This window comes from Coregonus clupeaformis, unplaced genomic scaffold (genome assembly GCF_020615455.1).
Source record: "Coregonus clupeaformis isolate EN_2021a unplaced genomic scaffold, ASM2061545v1 scaf1586, whole genome shotgun sequence".
NCBI lineage: Eukaryota > Metazoa > Chordata > Actinopteri > Salmoniformes > Salmonidae > Coregonus > Coregonus clupeaformis.
This window is the reverse complement of record NW_025535040.1, coordinates 47,992-68,111: the sequence shown is the minus strand read 5'-3', so window position 1 is coordinate 68,111 and position 20,120 is coordinate 47,992. Positions and strand designations below refer to the sequence as shown.

At 42.9% G+C, this 20,120-nt stretch overlaps 2 protein-coding genes across 2 annotated transcripts in view; one reads left to right on the top strand and one right to left on the bottom strand.

Moving 5' to 3' along the window:
- The window catches only part of LOC121540840 (tripartite motif-containing protein 16-like), a 33,760-nt gene extending 32,917 nt beyond the window's left edge, over positions 1-843 (bottom strand). Inside the window, exon 1 of the mRNA XM_045218443.1 lies at positions 253-843. Within this exon, the coding sequence (XP_045074378.1) occupies positions 253-843 (591 nt within the window). The remainder of the gene's footprint in view (positions 1-252) is intronic.
- The window catches only part of LOC121540838 (solute carrier family 15 member 5-like), a 74,297-nt gene extending 55,698 nt beyond the window's left edge, over positions 1-18,599 (top strand). Inside the window, exons 3-7 of the mRNA XM_041849952.1 lie at positions 16,961-17,138; positions 17,294-17,491; positions 17,784-17,915; positions 18,066-18,174; positions 18,512-18,599. Coding sequence (XP_041705886.1) covers positions 16,961-17,138; positions 17,294-17,491; positions 17,784-17,915; positions 18,066-18,174; positions 18,512-18,599 — 705 coding nt within the window. The remainder of the gene's footprint in view (positions 1-16,960; positions 17,139-17,293; positions 17,492-17,783; positions 17,916-18,065; positions 18,175-18,511) is intronic.
- Positions 18,600-20,120: the final 1,521 nt, after the last annotated feature.

Sequence of the window (20,120 nt, the reverse complement as noted above, 5' to 3'; positions counted from 1 at the left end):
AGGATTGATTTTATTTGAATGATCTCATATTCAAACAGCCTTAGTTTACATTTTAGTCATTTAGCAGACGCGCTTATCCAGAGCGACTTCCAGTTAGTGATTGCATTCATTTTCATACTGGCCCCCCGTGGGAAACGAACCCACAACCCTAGCGTTGCAAGCGCCATGCTCTACCAACTGAGCTACAGGGGACTACTGTATCTGGAATTCTTCGATTATCAGACAGTAACCAACAAGTTGTTCTGGTTTTACCTGTTTCTCAGTCCTCTCTGCTGCAGCTGACACTGTATCATGGCCTTTATGTTTATCCATTGTACACAGCAGACAGATACACTGCTGATCGGTACGACAGAAAACCTCCAGCAGTTTGTCATGATGAGAGCAGATCTTCTCCTGTAGTTGTGTGGTGGCTTTAACCAGCTTGTGCTTCTTGAAAGCAGGAGATTCATAGTGAGGTTGGAGGTGAGTCTCACAGTAAGAGGCCAGACACACCAGACAGGACATTAGGGCTTTCTGCTTTCTGGTCCCAGTGCAGAAATCACACACCACATCTCCAGCATAGCACAGAGCAGGAGGGGGAGCAGCCTGGAGTCCTGTCTTCTTCAGTTTCTCCACCACTAAAGCCAGCACAATGTTAATCTTCGGAACAGGCCTTGGAGTGAAGGTCTGTCTGCACTGAGGACAGCTGTAGACACCTTTCAGATCAACCTGATCCCAGCAGTCCTCAATACAGCTCCTACAGTAACTGTGGCCACAGGGAATATCTACTGGCTCCTTCAGTAGATCCAGACAGACAGAACAATAGAACTGGTCCTGGTCCAGCAGAACTCTTTGCTGAGCCATTTGGACGGTTGTTCACTCTCACACAGACAGACGACACAGAGACTCAGATCAGTTTTGTTTCCTCAGAAGAGAGTTTGTGGAGGGGGATGGACTTCCTGGTTCTGCCAGAGGGGTGGGGTTAGAAGGAGGGAGGGAGAGGTTAGAGGAATGGAGGAAGAGAGAGAGGAACTGCATGCAACAGGAAGAGGGAGACTAATAGTTTTGTTCCTAGGTTAGAGCCCTTAACATGGAACAAATTAAATAATGAATCTTAAAATGTAAGTTGTTAGAATATATAAAGGGTAACTGTTTCTATGAAGTACATATTATAATAATTTTAATGACCTTCATAATGTCTTACAATACACTTGTGCTCTAATTAAGCAATAAGGCCTGAGGAGGTGTGGTTTTTGGCCAATATACAGTACCACAGCTTGATGACAGCTTTGCACACTCTTGGCATTCTCTCAACCAGCTTCACCTGGAATGCTTTTCCAACAGTCTTGAAGGAGTTCCCACATTTGCTGAGCACTTGTTGGCTGCTTTTCCTTTACTCTGTCGTCCAACTCATCCCAAACCTTCTCAATTGGGTTGAGGTCGGGTGATTGTGGAGGCCAGGTCATCTAATGCAGCACTCGATCACTCTCCTTCTTGGTCAAATAGCCCTTACACAGCCTAGAGGTGTGTTGGGTCATTGTCCTGTTGAAAAACAAATGTGATGGGATGTATAGGCAATATGGATAGAATATGTAGTATATCTGAAGAATAGTGTATGTACAGCAATAGTTAAATAGGATAGGCCTTGACTATAATACAGTTTATACATATGAAGTGGGTAAAACAGGATGTAAACATTATTAAAGTGACCAGTGATTCCATGTCTATGTACAGTTGAAGTTTACATACACCTTAGCCAAATACATTTAAACTCAGTTTTTCACAATTCCTGACATTTAATCCTAGTAAAATTTCCCTGTTTTAGGTCAGTTAGGATCACCACTTTATTTTAAGAATGTGAAATGTCAGAATAATAGTAGAGAGAATGATTTATTTCAGCTTTTATTTCTTTCATCACATTCCCAGTGGGTCAGAAGTTTACATACACTCAATTAGTATTTGGTAGCATTGCCTTTAAATTGTTTAACTTGGGTCAAACGTTTTGGGTAGCCTTCCACAAGCTTCCCACAATAGGTTGGGGGAATTTTGGCCCATTCCTCCTGACAGTACGGGTGTAACTGAGTCAGGTTTGTAGGCCTCCTTGCTCGCACACGCTTTTTCAGTTCTGCGCACAAATGTTCTATAGGATTGGAGGTCAGGGCTTTGTGATGGCCACTCCGATACCTTGACTTTGTTGTCCTTAAGCCATTTTGCCACAACTTTGGAAGTATGCTTGGGGTCATTATCCATTTGGAAGACCCATTTGCGACCAAGCTTTAACTTCCTGACTGATGCCTTGATGTTGCTTCAATTTATCCACATAATTTTCCTTCCTCATGATGCCATCTATTTTGTGCAGTGCACCAGTCCCTCCTGCAGCAAAGCACCCCAACAGCATGATGCTGCCACCCCCGTGCTTCACGGTTGGGATGGTGTTCTTCAGCTTGCAAGGCCGCCTTTTTCCTCCAGACATAACGATGGTCATTATGGCCAAACAGTTCTATTTTTGTTTCATCAGACCAGAGGACATTTCTCCAAAAAGTACGATCTTTGTCCCCATGTGCAGTTGCAAACCGTAGTCTGGCTTTTTTAATGGCGGTTTTGGAGCAGTGGCTTCTTCCTTGCTGAGCGGCCTTTCAGGTTATGTCGATATAGGACTCATTTTACTGTGGATATAGATACCTTTGTACCTGTTTCCTCCAGCATCCTCACAAAGTCCTTTGCTGTTGTTCTGGGATTGATTTGCACTTTTCGCACCAAAGTACGTTCATCTCTAGGAGACAGAACGCGTCTCCTTCCTGAGCGGTATGACGGCTGTGTGCTCCCATGGTGTTTATACTTGCAAACTATTGTTTGTAAAGATGAACGTGGTACCTTCAGGCGTTTGGAAATTGCTCCCAAGGATGAACCAGACTTGTGGAGGTCTACAATTTGTTTTCTGAGGTCTTGGCTGATTTATTTTGATTTTCCCATGATGTCTAGCAAAAAGGCACTGAATTTGAAGGTAGGCCTTGAAATACATCCACAGGTACACCTCCAATTGACTCAAATGATGTCAATTAGCCTATCAGAATCTTCTAAAGCCATAACATCATTTTCTGGAATTTTCCAAGCTGTTTAAAGGCACAGTCAACTTAGTTTATGTAAACTTCTGACCCACTGAAATTGTGATACAGTGAATTATAAGTGAAATAATCTGTCTGTAAACAATTGTTGGAAAAATTACTTCTGTCATGCACAAAGTAGACGTCCTAACCGACTTACCAAAATGATAGTTTGTCAACAAAAAATGTGTGGAGTGGTTGAAAAACAAGTTTTAATGACTCCAACCTAAGTGTATGTAAACTTCCGACTTCAACTGTATGTACCCAGTGTATTCCTGGGTCATATTATTTTGGGAATGGGACAGCGCTTAGACAGTGTTTTTACGCATGCTTTTTAAAAATTGACTTTTTTTCATCCCTGTATTTCTGTCTATGTTGTTGGAGTCTTGCATAGGCAGTTATCTAGCTGCTGTGGTGATAGTAGTAATACTGGAGGATGTCCTGGGTAAACCCCAGGATGTAGACCACAGTTATCTAGCTGCTGTGGTGATGGTAGTAATACTGGAGGATGTCCTGGGTAAACCCCAGGATGTAGACCACAGTTATCTAGCTGCTGTGGTGATGGTAGTAATACTGGAGGATGTCTTGGTGTCACGCCCTGATTGAGAGAACTCTTGTTGGTTGGTCAGGGTGTGAATTTCTATGTTATTAGATTCTATGTTTAGGATCTAGAATATGTATTTCTGTTTGGCCGGGTGTGATTCCCAATCAGTGGCAGCTGTCGCTCGTTGTCTCTGATTGGGGATCATACTTAGGTAGCCATGTTCCCTACCTTAGTTGTGGGATCTTGTTCCTGGTAGGTTTGTGTGTGTATAGCCCTTTGGACTTCACGGTTCGTTGCGTTTGTCGTGTGTTTACTCTTATTGAATAAACATTTACAGTGGGGAAAAAAAGTATTTAGTCAGCCACCAATTGTGCAAGTTCTCCCACTTAAAAAGATGAGAGGCCTGTAATTTTCATCATAGGTACACGTCAACTATGACAGACAAAATGAGAAAAAAAAAATACTGAAAATCACATTGTAGGATTTTTTATGAATTTATTTGCAAATTATGGTGGAAAATAAGTATTTGGTCAATAACAAAAGTTTCTCAATACTTTGTTATATACCCTTTGTTGGCAATGACACAGGTCAAACGTTTTCTGTAAGTATTCACAAGTTTTTCACACACTGTTGCTGGTATTTTGGGCCATTCCTCCATGCAGATCTCCTCTAGAGCAGTGATGTTTTGGGGCTGTCGCTGGGCAACACAGACTTTCAACTCCCTCCAAAGATTTTCTATGGGGTTGAGATCTGGAGACTGGCTAGGCCACTCCAGGACCTTGAAATGCTTCTTACGAAGCCACTCCTTCGTTGCCCGGGCGGTGTGTTTGGGATCATTGTCATGCTGAAAGACCCAGCCACGTTTCATCTTCAATGCCCTTGCTGATGGAAGGAGGTTTTCACTCAAAATCTCACGATACATGGCCCCATTCATTCTTTCCTTTACATGGATCAGTCGTCCTGGTCCCTTTGCAGAAAAACAGCCCCAAAGCATGATGTTTCCACCCCCATGCTTCACAGTAGGTATGGTGTTCTTTGGATGCAACTCAGCATTCTTTGTCCTCCAAACACGACGAGTTGAGTTTTTACCAAAAAGTTATATTTTGGTTTCATCTGACCATATGACATTCACCCAATCCTCTTCTGGATCATCCAAATGCACTCTAGCAAACTTCAGACGGGCCTGGACATCGGCGGCTCCACTCCGGAGCCAGAGCAGTCCGCTCCACCGGTGCCCAGTCCAGCTCCGGTCAGCGGCTCCAGTACGGAGCCTGAGCAGTCCGCTCCACCGGTGCCAGGTCCAGCTCCGGTCAGCGGCTCCAGTCCAGACCCAGACGTCAGCCCCTCTCCAGGTTCGGGGTCTCCCACACCAGGGTCCAGACAGGGCTTGGAGTATAGTGGGATGAAGGAGAGGGGAAGCAGCGCGCCAAGGTCCAGACCAGACCAGGGGCACAACATGGAGGCGGAGAATAGGTGGTCGTCACGCCCGGAGCCGGATCCGCCTCCGAGGCGGAATGCCCACCCGGCCCCTACCCTGTTAAGTAAAGGTTGTGCGGTCACCTTTTGGGGGGGGTACTGTCACGCCCTGACTCAGGGGACTCTTATTTGTTGAGTCAGGGTGTGATTTTCTATGTGGTGTGTATCTATGTTTATGTTCTAGTATGTGTAGATCTATGTTGGCCGGTGTGATCCCCAATCAGAGGCAGCTGTCGCTCGTTGTCTCTGATTGGGGATCATACTTAGGCAGCCTATTGGCACTTGTTAGTTGTGGGATCTTGTTCCGTGTGAGGTTTGGTGTGTGTTACCTTTGGACGTCACGTTTCGTTGGTTTATTGTTTTGTCGTTGTTTATTCGTTAAAATAAACATGTATGCATAACACGCTGCGCCTTGGTCCGACCCGTCTATGAACGAACGTGACATCTGTTCATTTTTCCCTCGATCCTGGCTATTCACCCAGTCCGTACCTCTGAAAAAAATCCCCACAGCCTGATGCTGCCACCACCATGCTTCACCGTAGGGATGGTGCCATGTTTTCTACAGGCGTGACGCTTGGCATTCAGGCCAAAGAGTTCAATCTTGGTTTCATCAGACCAGAGAATCTTATTTCTCATGGTCTGAGAGTCCTTTAGGTGCCTTTTGGCAAACTCCAAGCGGGCTGTCATGTGCCTTTTACTGAGGAGTGGCTTCCATCTGGCCACTCTACCATAAAGGCCTAATTTGTGGAGTGCTGCAGAGATGGTTATCCTTCTGGAAGTTTCTCCCATCTCCACAGAGGAACTCTGGAGCTCTGTCAGAGTTACCATCGGGTTCTTGGTCACTTCCCTGACCAAGGCCCTTCTCCCCCGATGCTCAGTTTGGCCAGGCGGCCAGCTCTAGGAAGAGTCTTGGTGGTTCCAAACTTCTTCCATTTAAGAATGATGGAGGCTACTGTGATCTTGGGGACCTTCAATGTTGCAGAAATGTTTTGGTACCCTTCCCCAGATCTGTGCCTCAACACAATCCTGTCTCTACGGACAATTCCTTCGCCCTCATGGCTTGATTTTTGCTCTGACATGCACTATCAACTGTGGGACCTTATATAGACAGGTGTGTGCCTTTCCAAATCATGTCCAATCAATTGAATTTACCACAAGTGGACTCCAATCAAGTTGTAGAAACATCTCAAGGATGATCAATGGAAACAGGATGCACCTGAGCTCAATTTTGAGTCTCATAGCAAAGTCTGAATACTTATGTAAATACTGTATTTCTGTTTTGTATTTTTAATAAGTGTGGAAAAATAATAACTTGTTCATTTTGGGGTATTGTGGGTAGAGTGATGAGGAACATTTAAAATCAATTTTAGAATAAGGCTGTAACGTTATAACGTGGAAAAAGTCAAAGGGTCTGAATATTTTCCGAATGCACTGTATGTCAGCTAGAAATCAAAAATGGATGGCCTTCAGAGATAGATGGGAGGGGTTGAGAGTAGCTGAAGGCGGGGACTAAAAACAAACAAAAGATAACTAATGTAAAATGTAGTGTCCGTGAAATGTATGTAGTATGTCAATTTGTAATCTGGAAGTGGAAGCCTAAGTATTGTTGTCCATTAGTTTACTCCAATTAGGGGAGGGGTGGTAGGGTTGGGGAAAATAATATAGAAGGGAAATATACTTAAAATATATAAATATATTTAAAATAATATTTACAAAAAATATATATGGGGGATTGGAAATGATGCAATTACACTGATAGAAGCCACAATATATCTGCAATATTAAACCTGATCCCCCCCCCAAAAAAAAAAAACAACAACAACAACAACAAGACAATAATAATCATAATAATATCTGATTTTAAAAAATCTGTCAATTTCCTCCTTGTACATGTTTGGTAGTTGCTCTTTCAGTTCATTGACACATTCCTTCACATGCTTCAATGTGATAATGATGCTGGGTATGGCCTCAGATCCAGGAGGAACACAGAGAGACTGGAAACTATGTTATTGAGAAAGACAAAGGTTATTTGATTTCAATTACATTTCACTGGAAAAGAGGTCTAGAGATAGTAATTGAAAAGTGTTATAGTGTGGACACTATATAAACAATTCCTACTGAATGGGTTGTGTACTTAACTGCAGTATAGTATTTTTACTATTTATGGGAGCATGGTTATTATGGACATTGGTGTTGACTGTGACCTTTACCCTCCTGTGATGTCATCATCCTAGAGTCGGCACAGCATTAACGGGACACTACCTCATGTTGAGTTGGGTATATCGCTCTCCTGTATTCTACCGTTTGTACATGGCTGTACCCCTTTATTAGTAAAGGGGTACAGTAAAGGCAATTGTCACGGCCCCTCCTCTGCAGTGCAGGGGCTGTTCCTCCTGCAGGCAGAGGAGGGTCGTTAGTGATTGGAGTTGGTGTGATTGGAGTCACCTGGGCTCAGGGTATTTAAAACTGCTTCACTAACCGCTCTCTCTCTCTCTCTGCTCCTCCAGGTATGATCCTGTTTTGTTTGTAGGTCTACTTAGTTTCCACTCAGTCATGTTCACACACACACACAGATTCATGCATCCATGCACCTTACCTACACCCTACATTATGACATTTCCACACCTCATTCCTTTTTCTTTATTTAAAGCTAATAGTTTTTGGTTTATAATAAATAACCTTTTGATTGGCCTATACCTGTTGTTCATGTCCCCTCATTTTTGCCACAGGCTATGAGCCGGCCTGTGACAAGTTGTGGCTCGTCTGTAAGTTAAAGTTAATTGTACTGTAGTCTTATTTTAGTTTACTTTAACATTTTGTCATAGTTGGTTAAGGTTTTGTCTAGATTGCCTTTGCTTTATTATTGATACGTTTGTTTATTTGTAATTTGGCTTATTTGACTTGTTTTATAGTCAATTTGGGTTAGTTTAGTTCAGATTGCCGAATATTTTTGTTTGAGGGGATGTTTTGGTTGGGCCAATATTGTTGGAGAGAGCGTTGAGCCATGTGTTCTTTTGGTTTAGTTAATTTGGTAGTTAAATTTGGGTAGCAATTCACTCTGGGTTGTTGTTCAAGTGGGAGTCCTCTCCTGTTCAGGCTTATCAGCGAGTGTCAGTAGGAGGCTTGTGGTGTTTTAGGTGGCAGTGAACGTGGGTAGAGCTTCCCTTTTCCCTTACATCGGCTCGGGAGCACCTCCGTGGTTATGGGGGGGGCTGCCAGTTTCTGGTTGTCTTTTCCACTCCACTGGTTTTGTGTGCATAAAACCCCACCACATGTGACTGCACGAAGACTAGGGCCAGTTAGTTAGTTGGTTTTGGAGGATAGAGGGGTGTGGCTCTTGTACTTAAACCCAGACTGACAACAGGTGAATTGTGTATTTTTTTGTTTTGGAGCATTTGTAATGGTTGTTTTGGTTGAGTAAAATGTCTTACATTCTGAGTGGTTTTGTTCAAGCTCCTTCAGAGATAGCCTTAGAGTTGTGTACCAAGGAGCAGTTAATTGAAATTGCTGAACATTATCAGATTGAGATTGTTGATAAAAAAATTTAAGAGATCGTTAAAGCTAAATTAAAGCAGGGTCTTATGGAAATGGGTGTTTTTTTCGGGTCAATCTGCTAGTACTGAGGGTACAAGTTTTCAGTCTAGTCCTTAACTTTTGAGCAGCAGAGGGAGCTAGTGCGATTGAGAAATGCTAATAGAACAGAGGGACTACCACAGTTTGATGTTTCACAGAATCTTTGTTGCCTAAATTTGATGAGTCAGATCCAGACGCATACTTTGCTTTATTTGAGCGTATTGCGGAAGCTAGAGCTTGGTCTGACTATGTTGTTGCAATGTGTACTTACAGGTAAAGCACGTGAGGCTTTTGTAGCACTGAGTGTAGCTGACAGTAAAGTGTATGATAAAGTTAAATCAGCAGTTCTGAAGGTCTACGAGCTTGTGCCAGAGGCATATCGTCAACGTTTTCATTACAGGAAAAAGTTAGATTCACAAACCTATTCTGAGTTTGTTTGTGATTTGACTTCTGCATTTAATCGTTGGTGTACAGCTTCTGAAGTTAGTACTTTTGAGGGTCTGTCTAATTTGATTGTGTTAGAACAGTTCAAAAATTCTGTGTCTGACCAGGTTGCTACATACATGAATGAACGTAAAGTTAAGTCTTCAGGTGATGCAGCAGTCCTTGCAGATGAGTACAGGCTAACACATAAATGCCATGTTGAGTCAAACAGTGACATGTACCATAAAAATAACTTTACTTCTAGTAATAGTAGGTCACCTTATTTTGGAGATTCTTTTCAAAGGCCTCCGCAGAAGTTTGGGTCTGGAGGACTTAAAGCACCGGTTAATGCTAATACCTGTCGCTACTGTTTAGTTGAAGGACATTGGAAGAAAGATTGTCCTCTACTTAAATCAAAAAAAGTCAGGTCAAGTTAGACCTGCTGTGATGGCAGCTCCTGTTACAGCCTCTGACCACCAGATTGAGTTTTTTCAGCCACTAGTTGAGTTTGATTCTGTCTTCCCACTGTGATTTTTCAGCTTTTATTTCAGATGGTGTAGTGTCCCTGGTAGATGGCAACCAAAATGTTTCAATCAAGATCTTAAGAGACACTGGAGCTTTAGATTCTTTTATTTTGGAATGTGTGTTGCCATTCTCTAAGGAGTCTGATACTGGCAGATGTGTAATGGTATGTGGTGTGGGTTTAGTTCCATTCTCCTCTCCTTTACATGAAGTTACCCTAAAATGTGGTCTGGTAGAGGGTGATGTTGGGGTTAGACCCCAGTTGCCAGTAGAGGGAGTACACATGATTTTGGGGAATGACTTGGCGGGTAGTAAGGTGTGGGCAGATGTCAAATTAAACATCTTTATGAAGCAACCTTCAGTGTCCCCAGCAAGGGTATCTCCAGATCTCAACTGTGTGTCTCCTAAGGTATTTCCAGTTTGTGCTGTTACCCGCGCTGCCTCTCGTAATGTTGAGGGTAAGCCAGAAAGTCTTGAGTTGCCAGTCAAACTCCAGACAGAACAGTTGACTAGTTCTAGAGATTCATTGATAGCTGAGCAAAAGGCCTATACTACCTTGGCTGATCTGTTTGATAAAGTTGTTCCTGATTCAGTGGTGAGGAATAGTGCTCAGTGTTATTTTCTTCTTGATGGGCTGTTGGTCAGGAAATGGGTTCCACACTATGATCAGGGTCTAGGAGAACCAGTCTTTCAAATAGTTGTACCTACTACTTTGCGAAATAAAGTGTTGCAAACTTCACATGATGATGTGGCAGGTCATATGGGTGTTCGTAAAACTTATGATGGTATACTCCGTTATTTTTTCTGGCCACGTTTAAAGCGGGATGTAGCTCAGTTTATTAAAACTTGTGATACGTGTCAGCGCACAAGCAAGCCAAACCAGGTTTTAAAGCCAGCACCTTTGTATCCAATACCAGCCGTAGGGCTATGTTCTCAACAGAAAATGAAACTGAAATATGACGGACAGGCTGAGCTCCGTGAGTTTAGTCCCGGTGATCGTGTACTTGCTCTTTTGCCTCTTGTAAGTTCACCTTTTCAGGCAAAATATTGTGGTCCTTTCACTGTGTTGCGCAAAGTGTCAGATTTGAACTATCTTATTGAAACCCCTGGTCATAGGAAGTCCTCTAAATGATGCCATGTGAACCTGTTAAAATGTTATCACTCATGTGATCTAAGCAAAGTGGAAGGCACTCAGCGTTGACTGCTGCTCCAGTCACTACATCTTGTGGCTTTAACTTTGTGGAGGGGGGAGAAGAAGAGGTAGTTAGGGTTTCGAATGAGGTCTTACAAGGTCTGTTGAAAAATTCCCAGACTTTGCAAAACCTTGGGGTTTTGGTAGATCATTTAGACTGAGAAACGTGATGAATTGGTAGCTCTTATTAGAAGCTACCCTGTTTTGTTTTCTGACACACTATCGAAAACCCATTTAATTGAGCATGACATAGATATCGGAGATGCTAAGCCTATTAAACAGAGATTTTATCGTGTGTCTCAGGAGAAGAGACTGCAGTTGGAAACAGAGGTGCAGTATATGTTGGACAATGGTATTGCGGAGCCATGTTGTTCAAATTGGGCTTCACCCTGTCTTCTGGTCAAGAAGTCTGATTCCACTTTCAGACCTTGCACTGATTATAGAAAAGTTAACAATGTTACTAAAGCAGACCTTTACCCTCTTCCTAGGATGGAGGACTGTATTGATCAAGTTGGGTCAGCAAAGTATGTTAGCAAATTTGATCTCTTAAAGGGATATTGGCAAGTACCCCTTACCAAAAGAGCTTGTGAGATTGCTGCCTTTATAACTCCTTCTGGTTTGTTCTCTTGTACAGTGATGCCTTTCGGCTTGCGGAATGCACCAGCCACCTTCCAGAGGCTGATGAATCGGGTGGTCTCAGGTCTGGAAGGGTGTGCCGTGTATTTGGATGATGTGGTCGTATACTCAGACTCTTGGGAGGAGCATGTCTGTAGAGTGCAAGCCCTGTTCGAAAGACTGGTGTGGGCCAGGTTGACTATCAATTTGGCAAAGTGTGAGTTTGCTAAAGCTACAGTCACATACCTAGGTAAGGTTGTGGGTCAGGGTGTTGTCTGTCCCGTGGAAGCCAAGGTTCAGGCTGTGAATCAGTTCCCACAGCCTACCACAAAGAAAGAACTGATGCGTTTCCTGGGAATGGCGGGGTACTACCGTGCTTTCTGTAAACTTTTCGGTAGTAGTGTCCCCCCTGACCAATCTGTTAAATTCAGCCTTGGCCTTCATCTGGTCCACCCAGTGTCAAGAGGCATTTGATGCAGTTAAGGCTCTTTTGTGTTTGGCACCCGTGTTGGCAGCATCACATTTTGGGAAACCTTTCAAATTGCAGGTAGATGCCAGTCAAATTGGTGCTGGGGCTGTGCTTCTCCAGGAAAATGATGACAATGTCCAGTGCAGTGTCCAGTCACTTTCTTTTCCCGGAAATGTAATAAGTATCAGCAAAACTTTTCTGTAATTGAAAAGGAGGCTTTAGGTCTCATTTGGGCTTTACAGCACTTCGAGGTCTATGTTGGTTCTGGTTTAACCCCTGTAACTATGTTTACTGACCACAACCACTTATTTTTCTGAAGTCCCTGCAAAATCCAAACCAGCGCCTGATGTGTTGGGCTTTGTTCTTGCAACCATTCAACCTCGATATTAGACATATTAGTGGTAAGGATAATATCATTGCTGATGCTCTGTCCCATGCTCCTTTAGCCTAGTTTGTATTTTCTCTCTGCTGACCCATGCGGGCTGTCTGCGCCTCTTTTCTCTTAAATTGCTCCCCAGGTACCAGGGCTGCTGAGTTTGAGGACGGACAGTCAGCTAGGGGACACGGGGCTACTGTTAGAAGCCGGGACTGGTATCCGTTTTTTTTTGTTTTTGGGAGGAATTTTGGATTGTTTAAAATATGTTGGGTCGTAATTTGGGTTGAGGGTGGGACCCTCATTTTAAGGAGGGGGGTGTCACGGCCCCTCTGCAGTGCAGGGGCTGTTCCTCCTGCAGGCAGAGGAGGGTCGTTAGTGATTGGAGTTGGTGTGATTGAAGCCATCTGGGCTCAGGGTATTTAAAACTGCTTCACTAACCGCTCTCTCTCTCTCTCCCTGCTCCTCCAGGTATGATCCTGTTTTGTTTGTTCCTTTGTAGGTCTACTTAGTTTCCACTCAGTCATGTTCACACACACATATTCATGCATCCATGCACCTTACCTACACCCTACATTATGACATTTCCACACCTCATTCCTTTTTCTTTATTTAAAGTTAATCGTTTTTGGTTTACAATAAAGAACCTTTTGATTGGCCTATACCTGTTGTTCATGTCCCCTCATTTTTGCCACAGGCTATGAGCCGGCCTGTGACACAATGAACATTGAAAGGCGTGTGGATAATCCTTGTAAAGTTACTACAATCAACATCAATGTTCAGCTAATAGCTCACCCTCTTGTCAAATGTTTCCTACATATGTATTTAATTTGTTATGAATTTCCAGATATGAATTCTGAATCTCTTTTTCTTAAGCGGGGTTGCCCTATTTTCATTTTGAGCTCATGCCTCTGAAAGGTCTGTGCACGGCCCTGGATACACTGCTGATAGCTACAGATATTCTCCTATAGTTGTGTGGTGGCTTTGACCAGCTGGTGTTTATTGAAACCAGGAGATTCATAGTGAGGTTGGAGGTGAGTCTCACAGTAAGAGGCCAGACACACCAGACAGGACATGAGGGCTTTCTGGTCCCAGTGCAGACATCACACGCCACATCTCCAGGTCCAGCATAGCACAGAGCAGGAGGGGGAGCAGCCTGGAGTCCTGTCTTCTTCAGTTTCTCCACCACCTCAGCCAACATGTTATTTTTCCTCAGATTAGGCCTTGGAGTGAAGGTCTGTCTGCACTGAGAATGTCACACCCCACATCTAAAGGTCCAGCATGACAGTGAGCAGGAGAAGCAGCTTGGAGTCCTGTCTTCAGTTTCTCCACAACTTCAGCGAGCACAGTGCTCCTGTTCAGAATAGGTCTTGGGGTGAAGGTATGTCTGCACTGCACTCAATTTGGTTTATTTGGAACCCCAGCGCAGGTTAAGTAGTGGAAAGAACACGTTGTGTTATTATTGACCCAGACAATTGGGTTTCGTGAATAACCCAATATGTTGGGTTGTTAGTATTAACAGAACATGGGTTAATTTAACCATCAGTTGGGTATTTTTTTTACACTCATGCTTGGTTGACCTAGCAAATGGATCTGTTTTACTGTCATGCTTGGTTGACCTAGCAAATGGATCTGTTTTACTGTCATGCTTGGTTGACCTAGCAACTGGATCTGTTTTAATGTCATGCTTGGTTGACCTAGCAACTGGGTCTGTTTTAACATCATCCTTACTGTAGGTTATTTTCAGGAGGCGTGGCTTATTATGGGTTTGGCTTTCAGGTAGATCTTATTGGCCAACCATGAGAGTAAATGTCATTCCAGTTTATCATCTTAAGTTTACATACTGTAAATTCAAATATTCCTTGTTAAATTATTCTATAATATGAAGAGTATTTATTACATATTATAATAAGGTATACCACTGTATTATAGCCCAACAATGAGACTTACGTGGGCTTTTAGGAAACTCATACATTTCTATAAGCATCATTGAAGCTACAAAAATTTCGATGTTCAACCTTAACATGTGCTAACTACGCAACAGACCAGATGAACAGGAATTACATTTACTCTCATAGGTGGCTAAAAATAACTATCTGAAAGCCACAACCCTACTAAACTACGCCTCCAGTCTTCTGATCTGACCTGTTGGGTCATATCTCAATAACCAAGCACCAATAACCCAACACCCAATATTCATAACCCAGCAGTTTTGAAAGAAAACAACCCAACTAAGTGACCCAACGCCTGCAACCCAACATTTGGGTCAACCAAACAACCAAGTATTGTTTAGAGTGTGGGGACAGCTGTAGACACCTTTCAGATCATCCTGACCCCAGCTTTCTTTAATACAGTCGATACAGTAGCTGTGTCCACAGACATTAGTCACCGGATCCTTCAGTAGATCCAGACAGATGGAGCAACAGAACAGTTCCTGATTCTCTGCCATTTTGGTGCTCTCTCCCGTAGGTTAAGCAATGGCAGTGTCAAAGATTACTTTCGGTTTCATGGAACTCTACACCAGAGGACAGGGAGTGGCGTCCTACTTGAGTGTGTACTCTGTATGTAGAGGGGGTGTGGTTTCTTTGATAAGGAAGTGTGACAGAGTGTTGGGTAGTAGGCAGAGATAGTTAGTATTCATGTTACATGTATTTGAAATACATATTTTAATTACTTCTGAATATTTTGTCATTTGAATTACACTGGGATGAACTACACTCCAATGCATTTTTTTTTTTTTTTCAATATACTAAATACTTTTCTATATCATTTTTTAAATAGCGGTTCACATGTTGTGGCCCCCCTTTCACCCTGCATTGGTATCAGAAGTCTGATAGCACTATGGTGTGATAAGAATGTCTGCTAAATTAACTAAATATAAATGTATATGTAAAAATGTTAATAAATACTTTGTTGAGGGAAAATGTACTTGATACGATTGTAATATATTGTTATCTCACCTAGCTGTCTTAAGATGAATGCACTAATTAAAAGTCGCTCTGGATAAGAGCATCTGTTAAATGACAAATGTAAAATGTAAATGTAAAAATCAATAATTGCAAAGTATGCTGAGTATTATTCTAATGAGCTCCACCTGGAAACAAGGTCAATAATAATACGCAGGGCCGGCTACTTGCAAATTTATTTTTGTATTTAAAATTAAATACATTACATTTAATTAAATATATTACAAAATACAAGTATTTTGTAGTTTATTTTGATACATTGGTCTTTATGGTATTTTGTATCTGTATTTTGTCATTGTATTTTGTATTTTATCCCTTCCCTGGTAGTAGAATACTCTGTCTGCAGGGTGTTTTCAGGGCATGACCAGGACACTGGCGGCAAAGGACCGGTTTAAACAGGAAAATGTCCTGGAGTTTTATAAAAAATAAATGTTTCACAAATCACTTTCAAAAGTTATTGAAAAGTGAAAATAAAATACCTAGCTCTCCTCAGAGCATAATCACTGGGCAATCACTTAAAAACTCAATTTAAAGAGATACTTCGGGATTTAGGCAGTGAAGCCCTTTATCTACTTCCCCAGAGTCGGATGAACTCATGGATACCATTTTAATGTCTCTGCATCCAGTATGAAGGAAGTTTGTAGTAGTTTTGGGAGCCAATGCAAACTAGCGTTAGAGCAATGACTGGAAGTCTATGGCATGCTAGCAGTTACTATAGACTTTCAGTCATGGCGCTAACGCTAGTTAGTAATTGTGTTAAGGCTATTTAGAAAATTCCTTCAAACTGCACGCAGAGACATAGAAATGTTTTCCATTCATTGATTTTTAGAAATGTTCAGTTCCTTGTATAATTTCAGTGGAAAGTACAAATACACTGCTCAAAAAAATTAAGGGAACACTTAAACAACACAATGTAACTCCAAGTCAATCACACTTCTGTGAAATCAAACTGTCCACTTAGGAAGCAACACTGATTGACAATAAATGTCACATGCTGTTGTGCAAATGGAATTGACAACAGGTGGAAATTATAGGCAATTAGCAAGACACCCCCAATAAAGGACTGGTTTGCAGGTGGTGACCACAGACCACTTCTCAGTTCCTATGCTTCCTGGCTGATGTTTTGGTCACTTTTGAATGCTGGCGGTGCCTTCGCTCTAGTGGTAGCATGAGACGGAGTCTACAACCCACACAAGTGGCTCAGGTAGTGCAGCTCATCCAGGATGGCACATCAATGCGAGCTGTGGCAAGAAGGTTTGCTGTGTCTGTCAGCGTAGTGTCCAGAGCATGGAGGCGCTACCAGGAGACAGGCCAGTACATCAGGAGACGTGGAGGAGGCCGTAGGAGGGCAACAACCCAGCAGCAGGACTGCTACCTCCGCCTTTGTGCAAGGAGGAGTTGGATCAGCCTGTAGTGTGGTTTTCCACTTTAATTTTGAGGGTGACTCCAAATCCAGACCTCCATGGGTTGATACATTTGATTTCCATTGATCATTTTTGTGTGATTTTGTTGTCAGCACATTCAACTATGTAAAGAAAAAAGGATTTAATAAGATTATTTCATTCATTCAGATCTAGGATGTGTTATTTTAGTGTTCCCTTTATTTTTTTGAGCAGTGTACATGATTTTTCAGATGTTGGGGGTAAAACAGGCAAATCTATAATGTTTATTTATGCTCCATAAAGTTGTCCTAGAATCTGTTGTTACCCTGACCTCTCCCACAGATTCCATCAGGTTACTACATTCAGACCATGAACTCTAACCTGCACCTGAACAGCTTCCTCCTGCCCATCGGTGCCATGAACGTCATCAGCATCCTACCTCTGCTGCTGCTGGCCCCTCTCATGGAGTGTGTCACCTCCTGCTACCTGTCCATGGAGAAAACACCTTTCTCCCCCGCCAGTCATCAGTAAGCAGACACACACACAGACACACACACACAGACACGCAAGTATGCACACACATGCACAAATACCATCCACATCAATGAGCCAGTCAATGTTAATGTCTCTCTCTCTCCCTCTCTCTGTTTCTCTCCCTGTCCCCTTCCTCCTCTCCTCTCTCAGTGCTGGGTCATGTGTGTGCGGCCCAGTCTGTCCTGGTAGCGGGCCTGTCTGAGGTCCACAGGAAGGGCTATCCTCTGACGGAGCAGGCCCTGTCAGGGAAGGTGCTCCAGGTGTCCTCCGTGGCCTGCTTCCAGCTGGCTCCCCAGTACATCCTACTGGGGCTGGCTGAGGCCCTCGTCACCCCCGCCTGGGAGTGACAGAGAGCCAGCACGTATTTCTGACACACCTATTGCTGCTACACTGTTCGTACACAGAGACAAATTGGGTTGGAGATTTACAATGTCAATGGACACCATATGTAGTTGGAATGAAGTTAGAATGTGGAGTGTTGGAACCAACTGCCAACATGGAGGATAGTATTCTGAACTCTGGAAGCTAGGGTTAGGATGCCCCCTACTGGTGTATTAGAGACAGACAAGAGACGTTTGAACCAAATGAATGCTTCTTTCTCTTCCTAGTCTTCCTCTCTTCTCTGTTCCAGGCTCTGTGATCTCCTTCCACCTGACACCCAGTCATTTCAGAGGCATCTCCCTGCACTTCCTCACCCTGTCCTACGGAGGGGGCTGTTTCCTGGGAGCCCTCATCATCCAGCTGGTCTACCTACTCTCTGGAGGTAAAGGCTTCACTAACAGATGCATCACCGTAACCATAGAAACTGAAGAGGAACATACATTCATGTTGGAATGGTTGATGGGGGTCTGTCTGCATTATGGTGATTCAGTCCTATGGCCACTGATAGCACTGTTCTCCAGTCCAACTACAGGTAACTTGTACCCAAACACACTGCATGAAGGGAATCTGGAGCATTTCTTCTTCTTCTTAGCCATGTTGATGACCATAAACACTCTGGTGTTCTGGTGGATATCTTCCAGGTCCAGTATGAGAACCTCTCATGTATCAATATAGTCACTGTAGATGAGACAGAGGACATGAGGAGGAGAGGAAGCCATTAGAGTTCTTTCAGTCTTGGACTTCAACATTTTCAGTTAAACAAATTGGAGAATTTCCTTGACCCCTTGAGGTGACCTGAACAAAGTAGCAATATAGTCTGTGCAGTTGAGACAGACGACAGTGTGGAGACAGGTGACAGTATTGAGACAGGTGACAGTATTGAGACAGGTGACAGTATTGAGACAGCTGACAGTATTGAGGCAGGTGACAGTATTGAGACAGATCCACCCTAGCAGTCTCTCCTCCCCTGTGTCCCAGGTACCTAGACCTGAGTGTAGTGCAGAGTAGAGGAGTAGGAAGCAGCCTTCTAGCAGAGAAACTCCTGCAGTACAAGACCTGCCTGTGATTCCACGACACCATGGAACGCTCCTCCACAACAGTCTCCATAGAAACAGTGTTGTGACCTCTACACTACCTTTGTCCCCTGTAGCGCTGGACTTCCACTTGGTTTATTTATGTATGTACTGTGTATTCTTTTCATTGACAGTCAGTTTTAGACAGTTTAGATGGTTATAGACTTCAACCTTTGTGTTCCTTCCTGCTCCAATATAATGTGTGGGTGTATTATGTCATCTATTTGTCTAAATGGATATACTGGTACATACATTACTGGAAATAGCTGATTCATTGGGTCAATCAATTCAATAATAGAGCAATTCCAATGTCATGATGATGACTTATATTTTGAAAAATCACTTTGCTTCAGTAATTGATTCAGAATACTGAATTGTTTGTATTCATACATGTACATGGGTGATTTAAAGATATTCTCATCTGAACATAAATGGATCAACAATGATCCCAGTTTCTGATTTGACTGGTTTGCCAATACTACAGTTTACATCAAGAGAAAAAGAGACACATTTACAGAGGATTGCAACAGCCAAGAGGTGATAAGGTAGACAGTAAAAGTCTGAAGCCTGAGTGTCAGTCTGTATGTGCTATCAGGCCATCTGTTTAGCAAGAGCACTAACAGATCTGGGACCAGCCTACAAAGAATGTTCTATGTCTAATGATTTTTTTTTTCTCCCACTCTACCTCCCAGTAGCAGACTCCAGACAGGCCCTCTCTACACAGCACCTGTCTCCAGTAGTCAGGATAGGGCTGAGCTTTGTCAGTGGCTGTCACCTTCCAGTTTACCTCAGGCAGGCTGAGTTCTGGATGAGCTGTATTCAGATCCAATGTCAGCTGGAGGACTTCTGACTGATGAACAACAAAACCCAATAAGTAAAAGAAAGAACATGTATGTTGTCTTTGAGAGGGTGTTTGAATATCACTGACAGAGGGACAACTCTTCTTTGGTCTTCAGCTCAGGAGACATTTGGAATTCTGTCACTATTTAAAATGCAATGTAAATGAATATTAAAAGAAGAACGTGTTAGTATTTTGAGACTAAAACACATTACACAATAAGCAAAAATAGACAACTGCTCAGCAATATACCTCAAATAAGTTGATTACATTCCATGAGAAATATACCACATATTTTAATAGAGGTTAAAAAACAGCATATCTTAGATCATATGTGTGCACTCCCTAACATTTTTAGACATCATTCCTATCTCCTTCACATTTTGTCCAGTTGATCTTTCAGTTCAGGAGGATAAAACGTCATGCCGTCAAAGGAGAGGTGTGAGTTGGCAGGCAGGATGGGAGAGGCCACAGGCTCAGGAGGGTCATAGAGAGACTTAAGACCCTATAGGGAGAGATGAGAGAACTGTTGAACAAATGAAGACTTCCAAAGCTCAAACACATTCCACTAACATGGGGAGAAAGGCCAGATATGACACTTTGAGAGACATATTCTGCTGTTGATAGACCATGTGATGTCACCTGGACGAAATGGATGTGATCCTCTGTGTGAGAG